The sequence below is a fragment of the Corapipo altera genome, unplaced genomic scaffold, assembly GCF_003945725.1.
Source record: "Corapipo altera isolate COAL_440 unplaced genomic scaffold, ASM394572v1 50, whole genome shotgun sequence".
NCBI classification, from domain to species: Eukaryota; Metazoa; Chordata; class Aves; order Passeriformes; family Pipridae; genus Corapipo; species Corapipo altera.
The window spans coordinates 5,257,199-5,279,698 of NW_020884889.1; the positions used below are offsets into that span (position 1 = coordinate 5,257,199).

General features: G+C 45.1%; 1 protein-coding gene across 1 annotated transcript in view; it reads right to left on the reverse strand.

Moving 5' to 3' along the window:
* SLCO3A1 (solute carrier organic anion transporter family member 3A1) overlaps nt 1-20,790 on the reverse strand; it is a 137,111-nt gene extending 116,321 nt beyond the window's left edge. The window contains exon 1 of the mRNA XM_027644494.1: nt 20,519-20,790. Within this exon, the coding sequence (XP_027500295.1) occupies nt 20,519-20,689 (171 nt within the window). The 5' untranslated portion in view covers nt 20,690-20,790. The remainder of the gene's footprint in view (nt 1-20,518) is intronic.
* Between the last annotated feature and the right edge of the window lie 1,710 nt (nt 20,791-22,500).

A 22,500-nucleotide genomic window follows, 5' to 3' on the forward strand; every position in this document is an offset into this window, starting at 1 on the left:
GTTTGAAAGGGACCTTAAAGATCATCCAGTTCCAGACCCTTTGCTGTGGGTAAGGATTTATCACCCAAAACACAGGACTGCTTTTACTGCAAGGTATGATCTAATGGTGGTGCAGTCAGACTGGTGGGACTTCTGGCCTGAACAGCACACAGCAAACACCAAACTTTAAGCAATGCAAAGCCCTGCCAAGAGGAACCCTCCTTTATGCTACTGCCTCCAGTACATCCCTAGAGGAACTCAGCTATAGCTAGGGTCCCATGAACACCAATTTTGGCAGAATGGGGAATCTCTCCAAGATGAATATGTAACTCTGACCATGCAAAATCATGTCTGTGGTGCTCATTTCTGAGCTGTACCTAGATAGGAAACTCATGAGTACTCATTACAGCTGTGTAAACTGAGGTAGAGAGCCAACTATTAATGAGACAAGTACAGTAAACAAAATTAATTTCTGATGGAATAATTTAGGCTGGAAGACTGAAAGCCAACAGAAGTGATTTCCCAAGGCCAACTGGTATTAACTAGCTTTGGATGTCTCCCACATTTCGACCTGGCTGCCAAATTTTAGGCTTTTACCATACATATATATAAGCGGCCAGAAAGTGGGATAGTGTTTAGAAACACGTAGGTGCCAGGCCTCAGAAGGGTCAGATTCTGGACAGCTGGATTCCAGATAAAAATACTGCACCATTTTTAAGGGCAATTCACAGTGACAGAGACAGTAAATTGGTGACAAACCTGGGAACTAAAACCAGAGTCCCAATTCTCATTCTGTTGTTATTTCAGTGGGACATCAGTAGTTCTTTCCTTTTTACAAAACCTAAACCACTCAAAATAGGGGAAAAGAGTCTCACCATCCCCTAGCACTTTCTTGCTTTACTTTGGTGAAGAGCCTGAAATAAAAGGAGGAGGCGGAGGATGACAACACAAAGCAAACTCCAACCCTCCTGATAAAAGCTGGGAGTTGTCCTTAATCTTTTGGCCAGACCACACTGCATTTCCCAGTTTGCTCCTTCTGACTGCAGCACTTCTACCCAGTGGTACCAGCTCTTCCTTTACCAAGTGGGTTATGAGGAGCAGGAGGGTATGGTGAAAGAACAAATCCATCATACCATCCTTGAGTATCCAGAGAGAAAGAGCATCTAAGTACAAAGTGCTGAGACCAGCATCAGGAGAGTAGCCTCAAAACACTGACGAGTCACAGTGGGGGAAAAAAAAACCAACACCTAAATCCCAAAATAAAAATAGGGCTGGGAAATAATAAACTGTCAACATGCAGATTTTTATCCAGAGAACAACAGGAACACAACCGCATTACATTCAGGGTGGCTGCAGCCCAGGGAGCACAGCCCAAATTTCTACTATGACATTGGCTCTGACCTTACAAAGACCAACTACAAAATCAGCATTAGCACAGCAGAGATGTTACCTGCATTTATTCAAAATGAGCACTTGCCCATGGCTAGCATCATTCTCTCACCCTCTATGCCCCATCCTGATAGGACTTCCTGCATATGAGGTAGAACCTGACTAAATACCTTCAGTTTCCATGTGGGATGCTCCTGGTGCCCTTGTAACCGTGAAATAAAAGAGCACTGTACTGCCCATATTTCCTTTCATGAGCCTGCTCCCCAGCAGATCAGCCATCACTGCTCCCAAACACCAACTCTGTTTATCGAGAGTTACATAAAATGTTGCAAAAGACACAGGTCCCTGTAACATACTGACGTCATGTGAAAAGGCTGTAAGGATTATATAGAGTCCCTGGGTGCTGAGACCAGGTTGATCATTCAAGAGCACAGCCCTTGTGGATGCTGATTTAATAGCAGGGATGCAGGGAATGGAGTGGTGTGGCAGCACAGCGGCTTCAGATGGACAACCTCCTGCTACAACGCAGTGGGAAACACCGGGAGCACATGTTATTAGCTGTGAAGCTGCTGTTTCCCAGCTCCTGTCAACCTACACAGCTGTTTTGCCACAGATGGAAAGAATTGATTGAGAGGATATTTAGTTTAAAAAAGCTTCTAACCTAAGATCAAAACGGTACCAGGAAGCCAGTACAACATCCAGCAGAACTCATGCAGACAAGATACGGCAGAGACATGTGGTCTGAGCCCAAGAAGTCAGCGGTGTGAAACCACCCATGGGACCAGACAAGTCCACAGCAGGCACAAGGACAGAGGCAGGGCCAGCCTTGGAATCATGCCAAATGCCAGAACCCACGATAATGGGGCCAGCACTGAAGCTACGGCTTCCTATGGGAATGCACCTGTGCTAAAGACAGCTGTACCCTGATACCTTTAGGTCCTTATGTCTGTCCTGCAGGTTCGTGGGGCTCTGACCAGCAAGTACTTCACCTGCAGCACTGTACACCCCTCAGTCCTGCCAGCCTCGCTGCCTTTTTCCATGATTCCCATTTCACCCACTCCAGACATCTCCCACCCAATTTTTAAGAGCAGCTCCACTAGATTTAGCTATGGCATCAGAGACATCAGCAGGACTGTGAAGCTGTTGTTACTGCATGAGTTCATGCTCCTCCCTCCAGGTTAGTTCTACACCAGAGCAGTCAACTGGACCACCACAAACTAAACTGGTTTGGGTACCTGCACACCTTTTTCATGCAGAAAGCAGGCTGGGGATCTAGAAAGATCATGTAAGTCAGCCTTCTGCCTTTATGTGAACACACTGTAACATACAATAACAAGAGGTAATTAAAACTTATACCATGATTGCACTGTCTCCTCTTCTTACCAAGCCACAGCAGGCTGCACACATGCATTTGTATCAGATGACTTCAGAGACTAACTTCAAAAAGGTCTGGGCTAAAGGGGGCTCCTATCACCACCCTAAAACACTCTTCAATGATTGAGAAAGGAAAATATCTCACATAACACACACAGTGATAAATGACCCACATCAAAATGGAAAAAAAAAAGAAATCAATCACCACCTTAAAATTTTCCAGCCAAAGCAACTTATATTGTACATCCTGTAACTAAATCTACAGAAGCTTATACCATGCCATTCTGGACTTATTTCAATAATACATGCTCACATTCATCATTCCTGTCTGTCCCAAATCTACAGATCTTGGCATTTCTGAACCAAGGTAAATTTGTTTTCTCTATAGGCTGTTTATTTTATATTAATGCTCAGCAAAAATACAATCCACAGACCTGTTTCACACTATTGCTCCACTTTATCACTAAAAAAAGGAACTGAAGGCCGGGAGCACCATTATGGAGACAGAGACACAATGCATTGAAAATGAATATCATATTGTTCGTATCTCCAATGATCAAGTCATATTCACCCACAGAGTCTACAGATAAGTTCATTGTATTAATAATACAGGGTTATATATAGAAAACACATTGACTTTATGCCTGAAGGGCTATTTTAAAAGGCTTCTTTTTAATGTAAAATACATTTTCTCAGTTATGTGGTAATAGACTGGACTTGAAGAGACATGTCTGTACTGCTACAGGGTGTAAAATAATTGCCTGGCAACTATGTTCCCAAAGGAAAACAAACGCAAACCATCTCCCACTGCCTCCATTACGGAGCCAGGAAACACAAGATTCCTTGAAGAGCCAAAGTGACCATGCCAGAAACAACACCACTGCTTCCACACATCTCCACCCACTTCTTCAGATGTCACCTCCTCCTCTCTTCCAGCAGCCACGTGGGACAGAGCAAATGGCATCTTGTAGCTGGAGGCAAACTCTCCTCCCCATAGAGCTGGTACCCATGGGCTCCGTTCTCCTTCCCACCCACCCTCTCAGCTGACAGCACAGCCACCAGGCTCTGGTTTCAAGCCCAAGGGAACGATGCTGATCCTCTGCTCTGATGTTTTTCTGCTCCGCAATTCCAGCATTGAGATGATCACTTTTTTAAAATGCAGACAGTTTCCTTGGCATTTTGCCCACTCCTGCCCCATCAGATGGTGGGGAGCAGGGAAATAAGCTTAATGTCCTTTGCCCAGCCCCAGGGACCTCTTGTCTCAGGCTGCTGATTGTTTCTTTGAACAACATTCCTGGTCCAGTAAAGTCAGTGGAAACTTAAAATTTGCTCTCACCGCAGGTGCCAACACCCGTGCTGGCTTTGGGGACACGAATAAGGGAAAGCAAAAAGCAAAAAAAAGGGTGGTGATACGAACACACCCAAGCTGGCTCTGCTCAAGGTCTGGAAATCATCTCTGCATAGAAATTTGCATTCACATGACAGGGATAATAGATGCTGCAGCTGAACCACTACTGAAAGTAGGGTGTTATTAACTTGGCTGTTGCTGCATGTGCCTGTGCTGTTTCTAGGCCAGCACTCAAAAATCTGCAAGTTACTGTACTGCTGCCACGAGGAGTTTGCAGCTCGCATCTCTGCCTCACTGGTGTGAAAAATTAATTTTATATTCTAGTGACCAGCTCTGAGGTTACTGACACAGTCCAAATTAAGCACACATTCAAAGTTAGGATTTTCAGAGGCCTGAGAAGAAAGAGTTTTGCACCATGCAGCAAGAGAAACAGCACATCACATTCCCAGTTGAGGCAAAACATACACTTCTGGCAACCTCTTCTCTCCAGCATTGCACAGAAAACTTTTCTGCCACCTCTTGCAAACCACTGTGCATCTCCTCCCCACATTTTGGGAGCCACAGCATCCTGTGCCACTGGCCCTCAGCCAACGCAGGGCACAAATCAAGTGCACTTAGGCAACCCTTTGCAGGATTTCACAGCTATGCCACAAACACAGCAATGCCACATGCTGCTGCACGTTGCAAACAAAGCAAAGAGTACTCAACACCCATAGAAGATATCCTGTTCGGTCAGGAGCTGATACATCAATGCAAAGCCACAGTTTGCTTCAAAATAGCTTAAAACAGAAAAATGTCACATGCCTCTGAAAGTTAAATGTGTTTTTTCCACTACTCTAGTGAAACTGGGATCCATACTGACCAACTATGCTACATAAAAACCTAACCTCTCATCCAGGCACTCATTGCAGCAAACAGCAGTGGGACTATCAATACCTTCCTCATTTGCTTCCTAAGGATCATGCACGGGACACAGTGGACTGACCCCCTTTCCCAGTGGACTGACCCCCTTTCCCGGCTGCTCTGAGGAAGAGAATGAGCACTGCCCCATTTAGAGGGGTGTGAACAAAAAGATCACTGGGGTGTCATTTGCAGCTACCCCCTCACATTCATCACAGAAAGTCAGCGTGAGTCACCAACAGCTCAAAGCAGATCCAAGTACAGAGCACCAGGCCACACTGAACTGCCTAGAACAACCTGAAAGGCTTTTTCTGTTGCTTTGAAAGATACACACCATGGCCAAAATCTACATTTTTTTTAACCTTTTGAAGTCCCAACCTACAGCGATATAATCACATCTGCAGACTTGGTGTCCACGCAAGCTTTCTGCCTCCGAGTCTCCTGTTCAACATCTACCTCACTGTGTGAAGGCAGGTGACATTTTAGTCTCTGACAAGGTATCTACATAAAAACACCCAGTGCCAGAATCCATTTCTAGCCTACACTTTTCTTGAGTAGCACACAAACAATGAAGCCAGTGGATGTTTGAATCCTTACTTATTTTTAAATGTTATGTCATTTTCACTGGCAGCCAAGTAACGCATAAGCATGCAAAGAAGTACAACCCTCAACCCTGTTAGCTGAGTGTTTGTGTGCTTTGAAAACCATAGCACAGAACGGTGCTGCCGGCACATTTCAAACCTGGAGGATGAAGAATTCCATGTGGAATAAGTGCTCAGCAGCCGGGGTTGGTGAGCAGGGGCAGCCACTCAGCTCTGTCAAAGTAAACAGCCCAGGGAAAGCTGCTGGAGCATCGCTGACATGTTCAGAGATGGATCTCGTTTTTTTCCCGTGGCCAGCAAGTAGCTGTACAAAGCCAGATGAAGAGGAATTTAAACTGTGTGTAATTCAAACATAGGCTCCTGCAGTACTCTTGGCCATATACAAAACTGGCAGCAAAATTCACACACGGGTCCAGTACTCTGCAAACTGGGCACCATCACACTGGATTCCAGTGAAGTGGAGGAAATGAAACTCATGTCTCTGGAAGACACTTAACAGGAAAAATACTATCATATGGATATATATACTATCATATGGACTAAGTACTACCACTGGAGAGGCGGGATCCCAAGCTGTCACATTGCAACACCCTCACTTCTCCACCTCCACAACTGAATGCAAGTTTGCTTGTTTATCTAATAAAACACTTCCTAACTCAACACTTCCATGCCTGCAGAGAAGGCTTTCTACTATAAACAGAGTGACTTACCACAGAAGAAACCATAATACAAGCCTGATGAGAAAACATGAAGCCCTTTGCATGACAGGTTGTCTTAATTTACAATCAAGATCTGAACTCGGGGCTAAGGTTTGCATCCAAATTATGCCAGAATGCAGATGAAGAAGCAAGGCCTGTGGAGCTGGTTGCAGAAGCATTCCCAGCTGCCAGGCATGAACCAGGGCAGAAGTGACAAAGGCAGGACACTCTGAGGCAGCATTAATAAATGCTTTGAAGGAAGCTGAATTCAGTTTTCACGGTTGGAGGACAAGGGTGATTATATAAAGGCTATATACTGAGAGAGGAGGTTTTCTGACAAGTCCTACTACTTTTCTCTTCATCTGCTCTGGCTCTGCTGATATCTCTCCTACTCCACTCCCTACCCAACAGCAAGGATGCCTGGCTAAAGCAAATGGAAACTCGGCTTAGGGAAGAGTTTGAGGCTTTTCTCCTCAACTACTATATGAAATGCTTTAATTTAGTAAACCTTGGGAGGAAGGAAGCCATTTAAAAGGGAACCAACAAAATGGCCACACTGTACTGGCAGTCCACAGCACTTTGTAACAACTCATAAAAGAAATACCAAATTACTGTAAACCTCTACAGGTGGAATTGGGGTCTCTAGCACCTAACTAGCAACACCCCAAGCTTATCCCAAAGCCACACGTGCTGCTTTGCTTAGTCCCACCTCACACTCTGCAGCCCACACAAGAGCTGTCCGTGTCATCCTGCTTATTTGCTAAGTAACACCCTCCTACAAAGCTGTTCACAAACAACTCATTTCTCCTTTCACATCATCTCTGTGCAAAGCCAAGGGTACGAACAGGAGCCGCGTGCTGGCTGCTGCCAAACATCCCACTAAGGAACGGGGCAGGCTGGGAGGTGAGCACGGGGTGGGGGGGGCCATGGTGCAAACAAACAAGTCAGGGCTTGAAGGTGATCTTAAATCTATTCACTGCAGAATCACCAGACCCTGCAAAACTTCAATAAGCACATGCAAGGAAAACAGAAGTCCCCACCTCTTCCGCTTACCTACCAGAGTCTGACGTGAGCAAAAGCACAACAGGAGAGGGGTTCCCATACGGGTTCCACTGCTCCTATAGCAGGGGCACATCAAATTCTGGGAGGAATCCAGCATTCAGGCATTGCAGAATGGGAATGGTTTTGCAGTCAATGTTCAACACAAAGTCAGAGGCATTTGCCAATCAATGGTTACTGCAACCAACATGAGCACTCTCTCTTCTCTCCTTGTACTTTTCCCAATCTGGTTTCTCTCAACCTCCGCAGCCATTTAAAATTCCGTTTTTTCATCTCCTTCCAGTTCTTCACTCATCCTTTGCAGACAGCTTCTACATGAAGTTAATTCTCTTTATACTTGGTTTTTCCCTAGTTCCTGCCTCCCCAAGGTACTAATTACAATACAGTTTATTAGCCAGGCACACAACATTTAAGACTCTGATTTTGCCCTGCTTTAAAGGAAGCTAGACACCACTAAAGCAGTCCACTGCAGTCAGTAATAGGGAAGGAGATTTTTCAAAAGCACTTTAGTGGCTTTGGAACAAGACTGCCATTTACAAAGAGACACTTAAAATAAGTCACTTCTGTCAATGAGAGTATTGCTCAGAAAGCATCTTTAAAAATAACACCCTTAGGCTCTTTTAAAATCCATCACTACCAAAGAGCAGGTGAAGCAATCCCAAGGAGTCTTTTCCAGTGAAGCCTCAAACAGCAAAGGGCTAAATTTTTCAACCCTGAGGTTTGAGGCAGATGTGAAGGAAGAAGGGATACCATTCAGCTGTCAATGAGGCTGCATCATAGGAAGCATAATCACAGCTAGGATAACACAAAATTACCATCCCATTAATTAATTTAGCTCAGCTTATTATGATAACTGATAGAGATCTGGTTCAGGGTCCAAGCCTAGGTATCTCTTTCATTCCAGTTACCATCACTGGAGCAGCTCAGTGCTCATAATCCTAGACCACAGGATGCCATGGAACCAGACAATACCACAGCTAGCACTTTGCTGATAGGGAGAAAAAGCCCAAAGAAGGCCTGGAGATGTCCACAACAAAGCCAGGAAATGAACCTGATCTGCATCTTCACCAGAAAATACAAATAGTAGTTGTTCCTCAACCAGCAAGCATTACCCCATGGGCTAAACCATCCTCTCCCAAATCTGCCACTTGTCGCTGTGTCCAAATGCAAATAAAACTAGATTTCTCTGGGCACAAATATTAGTCTTGACTGATAAAGGGAGCCAGTTTGGACATGACAGGTCTGGACAGCCAACTGCAAAGTAAGAGCTTGGCTTAGAAACATTACCCACATGTGGCAGGAAAGTTCCTCTGTTCCTGCCAAGATGCCACCATCAACAGAACCTGCCTCGTCAGTGTTGGCTCAGAGGAATCAAATTGCTCTTCCCCCAGCATTTCATCTCTCACTTGCTTGAGCAGCAGGGGCAAGGGAGAGGTCAGGGAAATACACAGTGACACAGACTCCTGGAAACACTCCATGAACTTAATATTTTGTGACGCTGTCTGGATACCAAGAGTTCTGAGCACAATCAGGATGCTGAGAATCAAATTGGAAGTGTCTGAATCTATACACTGTGCACCATAGGGGGCAAATAAAGGAGAAAGCAAAGGTCTTTTTAGCTTCAATTGCACTTCCAGTGTAGCAAATATCTGTGTATCTCTCAAGGATTCCATACCTTAAAGCCTCAGTGTGATGCCTAACACAATTCCATAAAGATTTGATCAAGTTCGACAGTAACATCAGTACTTAAGTACAAGTACTGGAGTAACCAGACACACTCCATTCATGTCAAAAGGCCTGGTGAGTTAAACCAGAAGATCACACTTTGCCACAAGCCATTTGCAGAACGTTTTTGTTCATTTTGGCCAACTACTCCCCCAAAATGTAATGCCTTCTCAAAGCAAGTAATTTTGAAGACGGGGACACAGAAGTATTGAGCTGGAACATTACAGGAGAGTCGGGGAAGAATCTTCCAGACATGAGACCATACGACCTTACACCGAATCCCAGAGAGAACTTTGCATCCAGATTACCCTGCTAATCCATTGCTCACTGGATACCTGCCCACAAAATACAAAAGATGCAGTCTATTAACAAGAGACCTTGAGCACTGTTCAGAGATATACTTCAAAAGTTTGCAATTTGAAAACACACAGAACTCATTCTAGAGGCTGCATCCAGTATTTCCCATGAGTCATTATATACAAGTACAGTAATTCATTAGGGATCTATTTAAATAAGAAAAAAAAAAATCTGGCAAAAAGCTTGTCCAGCATTGAATTAAGCTGAATGATTCAAATCAATAAATGCCATCTCAGCTACAAGAGGCTACACCATAAGCCTCAAATGCTTCCACAAGAAAGAGCAATAAGTTTGGAACTTTTGTCTTCTTGGTAAGAAAGAGTGAGAACTGAGATTAAGTGCACACATCAACCTTGATGCATCATAATCCATGGAAAACACTGAACTTCTGTACAGGGCCAGCACCTGAGAAAGCTGGTGTAGTTGTGCCAAATGACACAGCAAAATCACAAAGCTGTGCCTCTAGCACATGGTTTGCTAGTGTGGCTTAACTTCAATAGCCATCAAATAACTCCCAAGCTGATTTTGGAATCCATTCATTCAGAGTGATTTGTCAATGCAGAAGTGGCCTCCGTTGAGCAAATTAACTCATGGAAGTGAACAGATATCTAGCTCCATGGAATACTTGAATACTTTCAGCCTTTGCTCTTGAGTTCTCTGAAGTTGGCAGGTTTCAATCCCAAAGACTATGAGAAAGCTTTCCAGTAACCCAAAGCAGCTCCCCTGATTTACAATTTTTAATAGTATTAAATATCCCAGATTGCAGACAGAGAACAGAAAACAAAACCCAACTCAGACTACCATCATAGCACTGTGACCTAAGGGCTCAAGCAGCCACATGGTTTTGGCATCATCTTGTGATAACAAAAATACAAACTTAAAGCCAAAGAACCGCTCTTTGGATCAAAGCTGGAGAACATAAGACACAGCAGATTCCTGCAGGAACACAACTGAGCTCAGTGGGAATTCACTGCACTGAGAACCTTGGATGAGACCATCTACAGGAACATCCAAACTGTCATCACCACCCTTCGCAAACAAGCACCCCTAGACAAGGCATCCCTTCAGCTGAAGCTCCTGTTCCTCAGCCAGCAGCTGCACTGACTTCAGACATAAGGACCTGCATTATAACTAGACATAGGCAGCAGGAAACAAAGTGTGCATCTCATGCAGAGCCTGAAAGGCCCATTGTAATTAAGAGCTCTCAGCTCTGTACGTTGGACAAGACAAACACAAAAAACACAGTTTTCTTTTGCTGGTAAGCCCTAAAAATGCTGCCCACTATTTCCCATAAAGGGCACATACGTCCAACGCTTTCTCTGTCCATCACAAGCCACAGCACTTGGCACAGGCTATGGGGGAGGTTAATTACCACAAAAATCAAATTTTAAAGACAATGCATGCGGGACAGAAAATACCACCATGTTTGAGTCACACAGACACATGTTTCTCCTTGGGCTGAACCTTGCTGTGCAATGGGACACCACAAAAACCAGTGACTGATCATGAAGTGCAGACAGGACCCAAGCACAGGGAAAACTATTTAACCAATGCCAGCTGACGTTTCTGCAAAGAGCATGTCAGTGCTCCATGATTAATGATTTACTTTAGGTCATGGTGAGGGTGGATGCTCTCCCAGCAGAGCACAGTGAGGATCCAATAGAGACATACTCTCAGGGAGCCTAAGAAAAAGGGGTGGGATGTGGAGAAGGTGGTGTTTTAATTTTTGGCTTTGTTTTAAACATCCAAATCTATTCTAACTGGCAATAAAAATTCATTTTCCTCGGTCAAGTCTGTTTTACCCCTGACAGTAATCGCTAGTCTTTATCTCAACCCACAAGCTTTTTCACCTCATTTTCTGCACCCACCCTGTTGAGGAGGGAGTGAGAAAGCAGCTGGGTGGGCATCTGGATGCAGACCTAGGTTAACCCACCACACCTCCCCAAGCAAGGTGGATAGTCTTTAGAAGAAGAGTTAAAGCTTGAAGAATAACTTGGAGAATATAGGTATACTAAACGATGACAATTACAGCTCTTCCTGCAGCTCAGAGAGACAAGGAGAAGCAAGCTGTAGGACTGAAAAACTTAAAGTCTAATCACAAGTTATTCCTCTTTAAAAATCAAAACCTAGTTACATACTGGTATTTTCTGTTGTTTCCCAATTCCAGGGAAAAAAAACGATCAACCCCTAATTTGGCATCTCAATACATCATGCAACACTCAGATCATGTCAGGAAGAGAAGCATGTTTCCAGCAGATGAAAGTCATGAGCACGGCACAACAAGCAGCAGGACACCACTGGGGACATTTCTCCTTCATGTTTTTCAAAATCATTTTCTTTCAGTCAGTATTTTAGCTTCTCTTTGAGAAAGCTCCAAATGCTTCCCCTCTTCTCGCTTGACATTTCTCAGTGTAGGCACGCACATATGTACACACAGGCCTGGTATTTTTCAGAGGTGCAGGGGACTTGCCCAGCTACTGTCCCAAGAAAGGCACATGCCAGTCCTCCTGCAGCCTCCCAGAGATTCCCTCCAAGCCAAAGTGTGAGGTTTGTCCACACTCCAGCAACATAATACTCCCAAGCAACTCTCTGCTCTATGTTCACATGAAGCTGAGAAGTGGAAAGAGGTAGCAATTATTTCACATCCTCCTTTTCAGAAATAAAAACAAGAACTCCAAACAACCTTCTCTGCAGCTTTTCCTGTTGAAGTTCTACCAGAGAAAACAAATACCATTCATTGTTTAACACAACAGGTTGCAAACCTATGAAGTTACGGTGGTTTCTCACTCCCTGTTATTCCTTTGGAGAATTAAAGCGATGAAATAAATCTGAAACTACAGAAAATTCAGAACTCTGTCCTGCTGTGGCAAACACATCCATCACTGCTATCCTCTGGCCATCCTGTTTTGAAGGTACATGCTCCCTGCCAGCTAAGAGCATGCAGAGCTCCATCTAAAACAGGTTCTAAGAAGACTCCAGGAAAAGTACTTATTTTTCCTCTTACATAAATTCATAGAATAATTCCTCTGTTTTAGGAATGCAGGGAACACCACTACTTGTCACCTCAACTGTAAAGCAATTCCATGTTGTTTCATGCAATTCTTCAGGTATTAAAATGTTACATATCACCCTAAAATACTCATATACAACATACACTTCAAGGCTGTTTCTTCTACATTGACCCAAACCCAATGCTGATTTCAATTCAGCCAAAAACCTTTAAGTGAGGGACAAAAAAATAAATAAATACCACAAATATACCACTACACATCTTTAAAAGTGACAAGTGAAACATTTCTGAAAGGTTTATGTATTCTTCCACACCCACACCTCTTCTCAACAGCCAAGCTTCCTTTCAGTTTCTTTATGCCAGAGTTTGTAGTTGCCTTTTTATAAAAACAACTAAAGAAAATGTTGGATTCAGATGCAAACATCAAAGCACCAAAAAACACTTGAAAGCAAATCTGCCATAATTGCTTCAGAAACTGGGTGAGTCATGAAGACCTCAATACAACTGAATTATCCAGGTTCTGACAAAAACTTCACTGTCATATTGCAAAACTTCACCATAAAACTGAATTTTAAGTCTTTCCACTTTCAGTAAACTAAGGCATTATGAACTACAGGTAAACAGCATGGCAAGTGTTTTAAAAGGACACTTCAATATTAAAATTAAGACAATTCCAGCAATCCTTGCACAGGAAACAGATGTAGCATGGAATAACAACTTCTTTGCTTCCACATTGGCCCTCACAACCACTTATCTAAAAGTCACTGGGCTTGCAAACATGCAAAAATCATCCTGCAGACACCAAAAAGACATTAAAAAAATACAGGGAAATGAGCTGGCTGCTTGGTGAGGAGAAAGGCTACTATGAAGCAAGAGGCAACAGAGAGGAAACACAAAAACCAAAGCAAATTGCTTTTCTTATTTAAAATAACAATGACAATAAATATTCAAGCAAACCTGAAATAAATATTTTGCTTTTATGCTGCAAACAGTCATCTAAAATTACTGACTGTGTCCGGGCACTGCTGCAATACAAGTTCAGTAAAAGATCTTTAATACAACGGGCACTCTGCAACAGCAGGAGGGAGCTGCCTGCCTCACTTCAGCAAGGAATATTCATGTAGCAAAATGCAGAAGCTCATCACATCCGGAATATAGCTGGGGGAAGAAAAGAAAGTGCTAACTGGAGAGCTTAGAAAATCTGGGTTTAGTTCCGATGTGTTTCCTAGATTTGCTAAGTGAGGAGGGGCAGACCCAGACCTGTGCTGTAGATCTTCACCTCTATATAATTAGAACTGCATCCCCACTTAAAATCTGGGAAAAAGGAACGGTTCCTTTGATCCATCCACTCAAACTGAAGCATCTTGATGCAGGGACCATCCCTGTAAGGACTAAACACTGCTTCCCATAACAGGGCAGAGCCCTCTCAGCACTGATGGGAAGAAGTGCCAGACACCCCAGGAACTCCCTGAACAGCCTGTGATCGCTATTGGTCATATTGATGGTGTATGGAACGTGGCAGTGTGAAATCTCTTCTCAGTGGAGCAGGCAATGCTACTTGGTTTGCAGTGCGTATCTACAAAGAGACAGAGAGTCTAGTGGTTGTTCCAAGGTGACCTGGAGAAGGGACTCTTGGGGTTCTAGTCCTGGTTTTTTGCTGCAGAGCTATAACGAAACCTTGTAAATCAAAATCAGTGGCCCACTTTTCTATGCATTAGGAAAAATTAAGTCTTCCAAACTTCACTGCAGCACTTAAACGAGTTACGACACAACGTACTATCACGTTTATTTAAACTTCCTTGGATGATGCTTAAAATATATCACTTGTAGCTTCATCTGGTGTTGATCAAAAGACAAAGCTATACTAATTGAGCCAAGCTGCAACCTCACCGACTAAATAGTATGCCATTGTTTGATCTTAATACTGTGAAGGAATAGCTGGAGACCAAGGAGTCTACAAGTAGGGATTATTATACACAGAGGACAAATTCATTTTGATGAATTGCAGAATAACTCTTTTGAAGCAATAAATTTACACTGCTGTAGCAGGACAGAAGCTGGCTTTTGGTCCTTTGCAATATCCTGAAAGGAAGGGAAAAGAAAGTCTGTGAAACCTGAGAGACATCCCTTTCTGGGAAACAGGGAATATCTGCTCTCCCTTGCAGAGAAGGGGAGGGATCACAGGTCCACTAAGCCCTCTGTGGGACAGGGGCTACATGACCACTTAAAGAGTCACACTGCATGAAGCTCCTAAGCAAGAACAAGACAGCCCTTCAGTCCAATGTGTTCTCTGCTCTAATTCAAGATCCCTTTAAACCTCAGCTGCAGGAATACTGCAGGCCATTAAAACCCAGAGAGCTGGCTTTCTCAGAGGCACCCTGCAAGTGCTAAAGGGATTTTGGAAGTGAAGGCTGGCCAAAAGAAATGAGACATTGGTTTTACGACAGATCATAACATTTCTAACAGGCCGCTCTTTCTTTCAAGGCTTACAAATATCACTTGGCCCTTACAGAAAAGGAAGAACTGCCAAACGTTCTGCTAAAAATAATAAAAAATTCAAACACTAAAATCAGTGAGTCCACGCTTAGACATCAAGTGCATTTTGCCCTTAAATGCCTTTAACCAAAAAGACATCAGATTGTAAGCTGCAAATTGCACACAGTATATAGCATAAGAGATAAACATGTTATCTCTACACCATTTCATCTATTAGTAGTAGATAAAAAAAACCCTTTAAACCAAAGTATAAATAAATTCCAGTTACTCACAAGTTTTCTTGACACTCAGAGATACAACCTATACCTGGACTGGAATTTGTTTCTACTAACTTATAAAAAAGTTTTTATGTTAATATGTCCATGCCACACTCCCAACCCAGGCCCCACAGGAGTCTGAAGGCATCAGAACCCAGAGCTGGCTCGAGTTCCTTCTCCACCCTGCAGTCAGAGACCGAAAAAACATCAGAAGGCTTCCTAGAAAAGAAATATGAATGTAGTCAAAAGAGCAAGTTTAGAATAACTTTCTGTGCAACTCAGCTGCAGAATAGACAATATTCTCTAATGGGAAAGGCATACTAGAAACAACTTTCCAGAAATAACATTGCCAGTATAGATATATTAAGGGAAAATGAACGATAAGCAATAACCAGCCAATGCTTGGCAATCTTCATCCACACTAAAACATTTATTTTCACTCCATGGGGTTTTTTTGCCCCATAAATACCTCAGTGACAAATAAATTATGAACATTACAGCTAATTTATTACTCAGCACTGCTGAGAATGGTGAGAAGAAAAAAGACAGCAGTATTTTAAAGCTGATTCTTATTTTAGGAAAACAAACACTTTATTAAAAACAATAATAAATTAAATGGAAAAAACTGCTCTTGCAGTTAAGTCTGCCCATGCCTAAGCCATTCAGGCTCTGCTGCTGTCAACCAAGCAAAAGCTTTATCATTAGCTTCAGCAACAGAATCAAGCTCTTAATCTCTGCCTCAGTTTCCCCACCTATGACACTTCTCTCACCCACTCAACTCAGACTGTGAAAACTCAGGGGAAAATTCTATTTTGCAGCACCAAGCACAACAGAAAGCTCTGAAGCACTGCAGTATTTCCAAAAACTGTCTTTAAGGACATCCTCCACACAGACCTCACCACTGACTTCAAAGAGTGTTTGACCAGGTCTATACAACAGGAACACAGTATTTGCATTTGTCAAATTTAACATAGGAAGGGAAGGGCTTGAGCACCAATACAACTTAAAAAATCCAAGAGCCAAATTCTGCTCTTAACCCCTCAGTTCCCTGGTGTTCATCACACAGGACCCCTATTTCTGTTTGTTCCACCAGGAACCCTTTGATGATCAACTTCTGTATTTATCTTTCATACTTTTTTTTTCCTTGAAGATGGAATGTCAAGATTTTCATTAATATCCCAAACCCCAGTGGCAATAAAATTGCACAGAAGGAGCTTGTCTCTCATACACACTCTCACCTGGACTCACACAGCACTATTTTACTGCAGACATGTTAAGAGGGCTTTTGCAGGCTGCAGTGAAACACTGCTGCACAGGCAAACCTCTCCCTGGGAAGTTAAGTGTGGCTCAAAAGTTTTCATTCAGCAAAACAAGAAACAATTTGGCATTCATTCCCACGCAAACACCAATGCACCCTCCTTGGGACGGACCAATTATTTTCCTTTCCATCCCATGCTCAGGCCAGTCATCCTCTATCACTTGATAAAACACATGAATAGCTGCATTCAAAGCTGCAGCAAACAGAGACAGCTCAGTAAAGCTCTGTAAAAACAGCTCCGCAGAGCACACCACAGAACTGGTTCTCAACACACTTCCCATATGCATGCCCTTTATCTAAAGGAGCCCATGACTTTGGCAGATGTTGGATGCTTGCAAGTAGGTCAGTTTGAACCGGAGCGAGTCAAGGCTAAAGGCTAGGGAGGGAAATTAAACTGTGCTCCTGCTCCACAAACTGTGGCTGTCAAACGAGAGCTCTTCGCCTTCTGCTCAAGCAATGATTTCACCACTGGCCAGGCAAAAGATTTGACTGGCAGGGTGATGAAATGCCTCAGTGATAAACCGTCAGGAGCACTTGGAACGTTATTACCAGTGAAAATATTCCAAAATATAGTGCACATAGGAATTCATGCCGGGGGGGGAAGGACAGGGAGGGAGTGTTGCCAAGGTATGTGAATCAGCCTTATCAAAATCCTCATCGCCGCACGGCCAGCATGACTGATCACACTGCTGCATTCACCCGAAAGGCACAAGGCTCCGGCTGGAGAGCGGAGGTTCCAGCCTTTCCCTCCTGGTGCCATCTGCACCAACAACACTCAGATCTTTAATCCACTGCCCAGCGCTGCGGGAGAGCAACCACGGGGGGAAATCAGCTGGGCTTTAAAAAGTTGCTGCCAAAACCCTGAGTAACTTCTGCAGCAGGAATGCCTGCAGACTACAAGCAGCAGTTTCCCCACTGCCACTGCAGTTGCTGGGAAATTCAAGTTTCCAAAAGCGCGCAGAAGTAATTAGATGAAGCCAAATAAATGCATACACAAAACCTTACAAGAATATGCAAATAATAGGGTGTATTCAGCAGCCCCAGAAATTAAGGTGGCAGCAGCACAGGCTTGTATTTGCATAAACTATGCAGGATATGACACCAAGTAATTTTGGAACATGTGCATTTTGCAAACAGCAAGAATAATAATAGACAAATATTTTGGAACGTGACATTGATCAAATACTCCCTAAAACTTCACATGAAGAACCTCAGAGACACTGTACCACTTCACCACAGACATCCACTGTTGGCGTCCTGGGGTATTTTCACTGCTGAGTTCTGTGGGAAAAGAATTGGACTTTATATAGATTTTTATCAGCATTTATTATTTATAAAGCCCTGTTGGCAAGCACAATGTTTTATGAACGAATAAAAGTGAATGATCTTTGCTTCAAAACCACATAATGAATGAATGTATACTTTGTACATACATTCAAGTGGGCGCTGCGGGTTTATTGTACAGTGAACACAGAAAAAGGAAGGTTTTTTACGTCTCTAAAAAGAAATAGCAACATCCACTTCTAAATGTACTGACATGAAAGCCAAGCCCAATCCAAACTGAGCTCTTCAATCACTCCTGAGAAGCCAAGCCTCTGCCTTGTTTTCTTAACAAGCTGAGTTTTTGCCCTCATGGTCTCCCTGTGCAGAACAAAGCAGACAATAACTGAGGAAACCAACTTGTCGCCGTATAAGGCAAAAAAAGGTTTCTCTTCCTGAGTTACAAATAACTAGGGAAAGTCACAACTGTGGCCAAGGAAAGCAGAAGTATGAATACAGTACTCCCTCACTGCCGACAGGCTAAAATTAGTAGTTTATTCAATTGCCGAGAACTACACACTGTGCCTGTCCTACACAGCATCTCCCTATTTGTCTGTCTGTCTGTTTGCTCTCCGCTTTGTCTCGCCCGCTAATTTGTCCCTTGGAGAGCAGCCTGGCAGACCACAGCCAATCCCCACTCATCCCAGGAGCCTGAGTAAATGAATATTCACCTGCAGTTACACCTGAACAACTCTGCAGTGCCTCCACTGATTTCACCCCATGACAGCACCTGAGAACAGCACTTGGCCTCATGGGACACTCCATCTGCAAAAACGATTATGTCCTCCACACCTTCCACCGAGCATCTTTCCTGCTCCTGCTCTCACTCCCCTGCAGCACCTGTAAGCACAGCATTGGCCAGGCTCGCTTAAAGCACACATGTACCCTCCAAAGATAATTCCACATTTACATCTGTTCATTGTATGAAGAGCTGCACGATATTTGCAATGATGGCAGATAAATTATACAGAGAACAGAGGAACACTTGCCCAGTGCAGCTGGGCCACTGCTTATGCATGCTGGGGATTGTTTTTAATTTGTTTTTCTTCTTCCCTCCCCTCCACTGACCAGTTGTCTGTTACTGCCTGTGGATCTGGCTGGCCATGGGGCATTGCTGTCATGCCACTCAGGATACAGACATGGAGAAGGGCTGAGAGTAGAGACAGCAGCACCTCAGTTGAGTTTCATCCCTCGGAGGAGGGAGGGTACAGGAATCGTGATGGCAGTGGTCATTTCCAGCCTGTGGGGCTGGGGTGTGTGAAACACTCCAAAGGAGTGAGAGGGAGCGAGTGCTCTACTCTGGTACAAAGCACGCACCAAGAGTTGGGGAAAACAGGAAAAGAAGTGCTAAACCGGTGAGAAGAGAGCAATGCAAAGGAGTTTGAGGAAAATGCCACACTAGGGACTATTGCTGCTGATCAGACACTGTAGTGAAGTGTGCCAACATACAGTCCTCTAGCAGATCCATACATTTCCAGCACACTGGTGCCCACTGGGTGACATCACCCGTGGGCTCTTCCCTGGCTATTACTTTCAGGAAGGATTACCCCACACTCATTCACACTGACAGCTCATTTTGCAAGCAGCTCATTAGAAACAATGTATTTACTTACTAAGGTATTACTCACATAAAAGAGGCATGTTCCTGTCAGGCTCCTACAAATTAAGTTATACCCACCTATACTCATGTAGGGTATAGAACTGCTAAATTTATCTCATCAGATTTGATGTAGTTTCCTTTGGAATTACTAATATGTTCCAAACTAAACTTATGTTTTATTACATGGAGATGAATTCTAATTTCCATTTCATATTAATGGGGAATATTAACCATGGTTAGTTTAGTCACATACCTTGAAAAATTATAGATCACGTTCAGTACAAATTTGCATAAGTAGTTTGAGCATGTGAGAGGAGCAATGCTAAATACTGAATGCAAGTACCGAATGCAGAGATGTTACACTTACTGTAGAATATATTATGTGTATGGCCTCAAAAAGCCTCAGAGATTATGCATATATTTCTTTTCCATGGAAACTATAATTCTCAAATCCAGCAATCTATTTTGAGAAATTTAAATCAACTATACACTTACATCTGCTGGAAGCAGAACATTTCCACAGGCTGTATGCTCCAAGGCACAAGCACAGCCGTATGGACATCTTCCCAACTCTTCTACTATACTTCTGTCTCTGACACCACATCTCACTATGCAGATTTAGCACTGAAGTCTTATTTTGGCTGTTCTGTACCCAACACCGGGACTGGCGGGGCTGCTGCGCTCAGCACCGCTGCATCACTTGAGAGGATGAGCAAAACCCGCTAAGGCGGGAGGCATGAAGTAAATGCCCCGCTAGAATTTCTTGGTATTTATTCCCTGTGAAGCAGGAAGGCTGGCACCGGACCGGCCGGCCGGGGAGCCCGCAGCGGTGCCAGCCCGCCCGCCGCGCTCCGGGCGCTCGGGAGTCCCGGGGACCGGCCGCAGAAGTTGGGAGGCAGCGGGTGGGTGACCCCTGGGCACTGCTGAGTCATTTCAGCAGCCAAACGCCGAGCTGCCGTGACCCCTCCGGGCTGGGGGGCTGCCCCGCCGAGCCGCCCCGGCCAAACTTCCCCCGCGCTCCGCCGCGCACCCCCGCCCGCGGCTCAGCCCCGCCGGGGCGGGGGGCTGCGGGCCGGCCGCACTCACCAGGTAGGCTCCCACCGTGCCCTGGGCCAGCATCAGGGCGCACTCGGACACGAGGAAGAGCTGGATGCTGGAGAAGCAGGAGACCTTCCTCCGCCGCCTGCGCTGCCGCGGCGCGCCGGCCCCCGGGAGCTCGGTGCCGCCGCCGCCCGCCGAGCCCCGCTTCCCCGGCATCCTCCCGGGCGCCGCCGCTCCGCCGCCGCGGGATGGCGGGCCCCGCGGCTGCTCCGCGCCTTCCTCCTCTTCCTCCTCCTCCTCGGGGTGCCAATCACAGCGGCAGCCCGCGGCGGCTGCCTCTCCGCCCGCGGGCTGCTGCTGCCATGGCCAGCTCGCCGCCGCCTCCGCCGCCGCCTCCTCCTCGCTTCTCTCCTCCCCTCGCCCGGCCGCGCTCCCTCTCTCCGCCGGCCCCGCGCAGGCCGGATCCGCGCCCCCGCCGGCGAGGGGCGGGGAACGCGCGGGGATGGGGATGTGGATGTGGATCGGGCTGGCGGAGGCTCCGCGACGGCGGGCGGGGCGGCTCCGTCCCGGGATCCGCTGGTTCTTGTCACCGCGGGGGAAGCGGCCGCAGCGATCTCCCCCCCGGCCCCGAGTGCCCTCCGGACCCGCAGCCGCGAGCGGAGGGAGCGGGGATGCTCCCGCGCGGCGATGGGAACGGAGGTTCTTCACGCAGGTTGAGCCCCCGCGTTGGTCTCTCCGGCACCTCCTTCCAGGTGTCACCCACCCCCCTGCCCCAGGCGCCCTAATTTCATACAGTTGTAGGTGTCCTTTTGCAAAGGGGAAGGGAGGCCCTGCAAAAATTAAGTGGTCATTTAAAAGGACCGGCAGAAGGTGTCGTGCGTCGCGTTGCCGCTGCCACGTGGGCCACCCTGCCTGTCCTTCGTGTCCCAGCCCTTCCAGTGGTGCCCTTTGTGGTCACCCCTACCTCGAGTTCTAATTTCAAGAGATATCTTCTGTTAAAAACCACTAATCTTCGCTTCTACTATTACAGATCGCATTCCTTGCTGGCACAATAGCAAAACCTGATCTATTTCACTCCTTGAGTGCACTTTTCCAGTTTGTTTCTGGATCCACACTGGAGGCTGCCACCTGACTTCCTTATGTTATTAACCTTCCAGTTTTATGTAAGTTTAAATCCATAATGATCCATTTAGTACTAAGATGCTCAAGGCCTTTGAGAGGAACAGTTTTCTGTGGAAATGCAGGTTACATTTCTCAGAAATAAGTCATGATTTGGATCCTAAATTTCTTTTCAAACATGGCTGAGGCAGTGGTTGTTTGAAACTCCTAAACACCTCAGAAGATACCTGTGAAAATGGAACTTAAGAACATTCTAATTTTTCAAGGCATAAACCAGTCATCACCAGGAAGTCAAGAGAACTGATATTTCAAATGAGCCCTTTTTTTTTCCTTCCTACACTCTTCTTGAGGTTTCTCCTCCCAAAATACTCTCATCGCTTGGGGGCTTTTTATTTTGGCCTAGTTTTATGGGAGTAACTTTAGTAAACACAATGCTGAAAATTACTCTTGAGCAGAGTCTCCACCCAGGTTGATGAATCTTTACCCAGATCAGCTGGTGCACATTGCCCCACAGAACTGCAAACCATTTATAGAAAGAAAAGGGAAAGGCCTGGCACGGTCAGTTGCTGCCCTTTGCTCCTCAGCTGCCAACACCTTTCTCCCATGCTGAACTTTGGCTTGCCACAGCTTTTCCAGATGGTCTGGGCCACATCAACAGGTGTCAATAGTCCCATCTACCCCAGGGACACAGTCTCTAACACTGATGGCCTGAGGCATCGTTATCAAACAATTACTGGGGAGAACAGTCTGGTGCTTCTAGCTGAGTGGTCTTCATTTTAATGAGATACAGATCAGTCCTTTAGACATTGCAAGCTTCACAAGATGCACGTTAGAAGCTACCTGAGGCCTCAAATGCCAAGGTTTTTGCATGAGGCCGTGAAAAACTGGCTCTTCCATCCATATTGGTT